The sequence below is a fragment of the Triticum urartu genome, chromosome 5A, assembly GCF_056163025.1.
Source record: "Triticum urartu cultivar PI428250 chromosome 5A, HENAU_Tu73, whole genome shotgun sequence".
Classification (NCBI taxonomy): domain Eukaryota; kingdom Viridiplantae; phylum Streptophyta; class Magnoliopsida; order Poales; family Poaceae; genus Triticum; species Triticum urartu.
The window spans coordinates 139,531,221-139,536,916 of record NC_141877.1 but is presented as its reverse complement, the minus strand read 5'-3'; the positions used below and the strand labels follow the sequence as shown (position 1 = coordinate 139,536,916).

The window sequence follows — 5,696 nt, the reverse complement described above, 5'->3', positions numbered from 1 at the left end:
GGTCCAATTTTACAACAATTATTTGGGAGGTCCTTCACAAAAAAACTCCTTTTGGGCACTCGAAAAATGGAAAATGGTTTTTTCGTCCAAGAAAATGAAAACTCTCTTTGTCAATGTTGTTTGCCAATTTAAGATGAAACTTGTGCAAAATATGACATCATTTGAACAAATATTGGATAGTTCTTTCACAAAAAAAACTCATTTTAAGCATTGAAAAAAGGAATAAAAAAATTGTATGTAATCAATCACGACCAATTTATTTGGTCAAAAAATCGTCAAACTGTTTGGTGCGTTCTGATTGGTCCATAGGCATATCACGAGGATCATGCATCAACCACCGTCGGATGCTTCTGGATCCAACGGCAGCCCTCACCCTCTCACCCAAACCCTAGCTTCTCCGATCCACTCCTCTCCCCCGATCCACTCTCCCCCTCTCGTCCCACAGCCGCCACCCCCAACCCTCTCGATCCCCAACCACCCAGCCGCTGCCAGTGCCGTCCTCCGTCCTCTCCCCCAACCCCGGCCGCCGGCAACCCCTCCCCTCCCCTTCTCTCCCAAGGCCGCGGTCGGATCCGCGCTCCCTCCTCGCTCATGACCTAGACCTAGCCGCATGGCATGGCCATGGACATGGCGGCGGCCAGATCCACCCCCTCCCCTGCTCCGTTCCCTCGACGCCCAGCGGCCAGATCCACCACCTCCCCTGCTCCCTTCCCTCTCTCCCAGATCCATACGCAGCCGCCGCCATCCCATCCCCTTCCCTTCCCTCACCTCACAATCTCCCTCTCCCCGACCCATACCTCCCTCTCTCTGCCATCCCAACCCCTACCCCACCGCCGGCCTCCCCCATCCCCACCGCCGACGACCTCCTCATCTCCCCCAACCTTAGCCCCGCCGCCGCGTCCCTCCTCCTCCTCTCCCACCGCGCACAGATCGGCGAGGCACCACATCTGGTGGCTGACGTCTCCGCCTCCGCCGGCCAGGTGCTCGTCAAGCGGCTCCAGGAGTCTCCGCCTTCGCCGGCGCCGCCGGGCGCCCCCCGCCGTGGCGGCGTTGGTCCGGCAGGTGATGGCATCGGCAGAGCTCGGGGCCAAGATGGGGCGGCAGCTGGTGGAGGCGGTGGGCCTGCCCCGCACCGTGATGGCCTGCGGCGACGTCATCTACCGCAGCACGCTGCCCCGCCAGGACGGCCAGCCCGACCTCCTCCAGTCCGGCTCCAGCACCTTCGAGGTACCATCTTTGCACCGTCCATCGTGGGTTTGGCTCGCGACCAAATCTTCGTTCGTTTGCCAGTGGATTCCCTTACTAGCATGCATGTGGAGTTCGATTTAGATGCTGCTGGACTAATAGAGACATTTGGGTGCACTTTGGCATGAGTAGGTGAAGTGATTTGGCACTATTGCTCGATTTGATGCAGTTGTGCACCATTGATTTGGCACTATTGCATCACTGCAGCAGCTCGACTATTGCAATCCTTACTAGCAAGCATTTGAGGAAATTTACTTGACACTATTGCTCGATTTGGCAGCCCTGTGGTATGCTGTTACCTTTGTTGTTGGAGAATTATCTGTTGTGGTTTCCATGACATAGTTAGCTTTACTTTTGATGCCTCACAGTTCTCTTCAGTTGGTGTTTTGTTGGATTTGATGAGAAGTTGACAATCCTGGCGGGTGTAGGACCTGCATGCCATTGGATTTTGGCGCTTGAATGATTCACTTAGGAATACCCAGAACTAGCAGTATCGATTCTTTTACAAGCTAACACTAAGAATTGTGATTTTCAGATTCTTGAGACTGCATTCAAGAAGGAGAATGTCAGCCTAGTTATGAGGGAGCAGTATGTTGAGAAGGTAATTGCCAGACCGTTTATGTACATCGAGCTTTGCTTTTCTATTCCTAGGCCAAGTAAATTTTGGTTACTTAATTAATTAAATCTTGTGGTCGGATATGCTTGTTCACGATCCAAGTCAACTCCTAGATTTCCAATTGCCTTTGCTGCCTAATCATTTAATTAATTAAAACTGCATGTGTACGTGTAAGTTTGCTTGTGATAACTCTATCAGACCATCCATGATTCGGCCTCGATGATGGCACGACCGGACATGCCCACTCTCAACGGCACCTTCCCATGATCGACCTTGACAACTACGGCCGGCCGGCTGTTACATGCATGATGACAACAATAGCTCAGCTCAGTCTAGCGTCATGTGGTTTTCTTCTCAATTATTACTTGTGTTTTCCTTTTGTTAATCAATCAGTCGGGGGGGGGGGGGGGTGATGTGACGAGTAACTTTGGTCTACTGTCTACTTACGTAGGTTTATCATTATTAAGAGTAGTAACTAGTGGTGCTGGTATAGTGGTATAGTTCAAGAAGATGTCGATCGGTTTCGTTTCAAAATGTCGATGAATATGTGTTTGTGTAAGGTTACATTTCCATTTCCTCCAAGATGGTGTACTTATTTGTCTGCAAACTGATTGTTTGGGCTGATTCCTGGTCTGCATCAGGGGTACAATTTTATTACTTTCTATCTATGTTTATTACATTCTATCTAGGTTTTCCTGTTGTTGTTTCGCGTCGGGTTCTGATTCGCTTTGTTGCTATTGTTTTTGTGGCGATGCAAACTCGCGGTGAAGAAGAGAAAGCCGAGAAGGACTCCAACAAGCCCAAGTGCCCCTGAGTGCTTTCTTAGTCTTCATGTGAGCCCAGGATTTGATTCGCTGTTGTGCTTCGATTCACATTGTTTATGTGGTGTGGTGATGTGTCCTGACCTGGGCCCGTTTTGGTTCTGTTTTCGCAGGGACAACTTCCAGAAGGACTCCAACATCAAGCAGGTCTCCATGGTAAGCATATCGGTTCCCTTTGCTCCCTCCCATGTCTCCTTATTCTCGTTCAAACAAGTGTTGTGATACTTCTCCTTGGGAATCATGTGTCCTGATTTGTGTTCAAATCGCAGGTTGGCAAGGCCGGTGGTGAGAAGTGGAAGTATCTTGAGTGACGCTGTAAGTTACCGCTCCCCCATACTCTCTTTGTTACCGCTCTATTTGGTCTTGGTCTCTTCCGCTTGATCCTAGTGTTTGCTTGGTGATGCGATGGAATTTTGGTCGACCGTGTGTTCGTTTACATGTTTCTGTCTCGCTGCATGGTGTCATTTGGGTATTGTTCGACCCAGATGGTCAATGATATTTAGAATTCGGTTGCTATTCAATTGTTGATCTACTGCTATTCTCAATTTGGTTGTTTAAATTTATGGTCTGTACTGTTCATGTTTGTAGCCTAGTTAGAATTTATACAGTCTCTACTCATCGATTCAAACTACTGCTCAAATTTTAGTTTCCAAATTCACCATGCCATTTCGCATGATTTGTTCAACTATTCTTCTGTTAATTGTTATCCAGTAATCTATTGCCTTGCACCACACGAACATTTCTGCTGTTTGTTCAACTATTCTTCTGTTAATTGTTATCCAGGAATCTATTGACTTGCACCACACTAACATTTCTGCTGTTTTTTTCCTCTGTTTGAATGAACAGAAGGAGAAGTCTCCCGATGTTGCCAAGGATGAGATGCTCAAGGCCGAGTACACCAAGAAGGTCAATGCTTACAACTACCCATATGTATAACATTCATGCCAAACACCTCCATCAGAATCATAGCCCCGTGAGATTAACACAACATTGTGGTACTGATCCACGCTCTTTCGAGCCTATCCCTGTTTCAGGCAGGAGAGGCATCGAGCAAATCTGACAAGTCCAAGTCTGAGGTGAGCGACAAGGACGACGACAACGAGGTGAGACCATCCTGATCCACCCGCCTACTTCCTCCCCGTGTATTCCCTAACTGCTCAACATGTTGATTTGCTCTAAACATATGAAAACTTGCTGTGTGCAGGGTGACTAGTGATGCGGCACACCAAGCAACAGTGGGGGAAGGGGTTCTCTAGAATGTCGCCGTTGCCGCTTATTGCTGAAGTCACCAATTTATGATTGATGGTCGCTGTTAGTTTAGCTCCTTGGTAGTCCCTCTTTCAAGCAGCTGCAGTTGGTAGAAATGGTAGCTACCGTGTCCCATGTAGTTCATGTTCTCAGACTGCCCTTTGTTGCTTCAATTTGATGTTAATTTAGTCTCTGTTGAATGTACCTACTGTGTGCTCGTGGCTGTTTCAAAAGTCCTTTCATGTTGAAAGAAATAAAATGCTCTCGCTACTTGTTCGAATTTCCTCTGTTTCACTGTCGCTGGAATAAGCTTGTGTCCTGCGAGCAAGTTCCTGAAAGTTTGATATGGAGGCCCAAAAACGAAGTGGACAATGAAATGGCTGAGGCGCAAAAACAAAATGGACTATAGAAGGCCCAAAAACGAAATGGACTATAGAAGGCCACGTCCTAGAAGAAAAAAAAAGCTGAATTCTTGTGCTTGGCCCATGTAGCTCACATAAATTGACAGGAAAATAATAATAAATGGGCTCGGCCCATAAAGAAGACTGAACTGGACCGGGCTAAATCTTGTCAGTGACCTTTTCAATTGATCCCAATTTTGCCACGTCAGATTGCCACGTCGGATCCGACGTGGCCTGGACAGACAGCTAGTGACCAAAACAAAAGGTCATGGGTTCAACGACCTTCTATTTTGGTCGTAAACGTCTACGACCTTCTCACAGAGAAGGTCGTTAATTTCAATTTACAACCGCTAGCTTTTGACCTTCTGTTTTTGGTCACAAAAAGGTCACAAATGAAAAAAATGACCTTTCAATGACCAATAGTCAAGGTCACAAGTTGACATATTTCTTGTAGTGCACCTGCTCCACCGCTCTCACCCGGCTACAGGAGATGACAGAGTCGGAGGGCCTCAGGGCCTCGGATCTGCTGGCGGCCTTTGTGGAGCGTTGGGTGCTGCCTCTTCAAGCCTGACCCCACTTGATCAGCAACATGAGCAGGCTTCGGAACCCGTGTCGGATGTCCACCAAAGCGCTGCCGGACATGGAGGTGGTCTAGCTGGTCAACTTCTTCTCCGACTGCAAGCTCATCAAGGGAAGCTGGCAGTTCAGCAAGGTTTCGTACAGCCGTGCTAACCTACCTCCTCCATTAAGTTTCTGACTCTTTTTCTTTGCTTGCCCAAAATTCTTTTTGCCGCCTGACCATCCGGCCATGTTGCAGCGCTTCCTAGGCCAGTCGGCAAGTGACGCATCGGCCCCAGGCCATCAGTACCTAGCGGACCGCGCGGAAAGCGACATGGACGACCCCGTGCTGGGGGTGGCCACCATGGAGGAGGACGACGCCGCAGGAGGCGGCGGTGAGGGAGCAGGCGGCTCCGCATGAGGTGGCCTTTGGGAGTGGCCGGATGATGACGAGGAGGACGACGAGTCACGCCGCGCCTTCGACGCTGACAGGACGGGAGCCAGCTCCTCGACGGCGCCGACTGGAGCACCCAGCGTGCCGAAGCGCCGGGCCAATGCCGGGTTGTTCACCAGTCGGCCCAAGAAAGCCAAGGTCTCAGTTACCGCGACCAAGCGGCAAGAGGCCGCGAAGGCGGGCATCATCCTGAAGGGCCCGAAGCAGCACCCGATGGTGTCCGTGTAAGTGCTTTAGTCGCTTTGTCTTGCTTTTGCTTTTCTTTTCTCGCAAACTCTTCTTAGCTTCTTCATGCTATGTTGTGTAGGGCCCCACTTTCTCTTTCACGGGCCCCGTCCGCCTCGGTGATTGGG

At 49.6% G+C, this 5,696-nt stretch overlaps 1 protein-coding gene across 3 annotated transcripts; it reads left to right on the top strand.

Annotated features, from left to right (window-relative positions):
• Window positions 1–428: 428 nt before the first annotated feature.
• LOC125508194 (uncharacterized) lies at window positions 429–4,210 on the top strand. 3 transcript variants are annotated; one of them, XM_048672801.2, is made up of 8 exons: window positions 429–1,227; window positions 1,781–1,846; window positions 2,632–2,694; window positions 2,796–2,838; window positions 2,952–2,997; window positions 3,529–3,588; window positions 3,717–3,785; window positions 3,887–4,210. In XM_048672801.2, the coding sequence occupies exons 1-5, from the start codon at window positions 616–618 to the stop codon at window positions 2,969–2,971; spliced, it is 804 nt and encodes a 267-aa protein (XP_048528758.1). In that variant the 5' UTR covers window positions 429–615; the 3' UTR covers window positions 2,972–2,997; window positions 3,529–3,588; window positions 3,717–3,785; window positions 3,887–4,210. The 3 variants fall into 3 exon arrangements, with proteins under 3 accessions (XP_048528758.1, XP_048528760.1, XP_048528759.1); XM_048672803.2 differs by having other exon boundaries at window positions 430–1,227; window positions 3,529–3,612; XM_048672802.2 differs by having other exon boundaries at window positions 430–1,227; window positions 3,529–3,785.
• The last annotated feature ends 1,486 nt before the right edge of the window (window positions 4,211–5,696 follow it).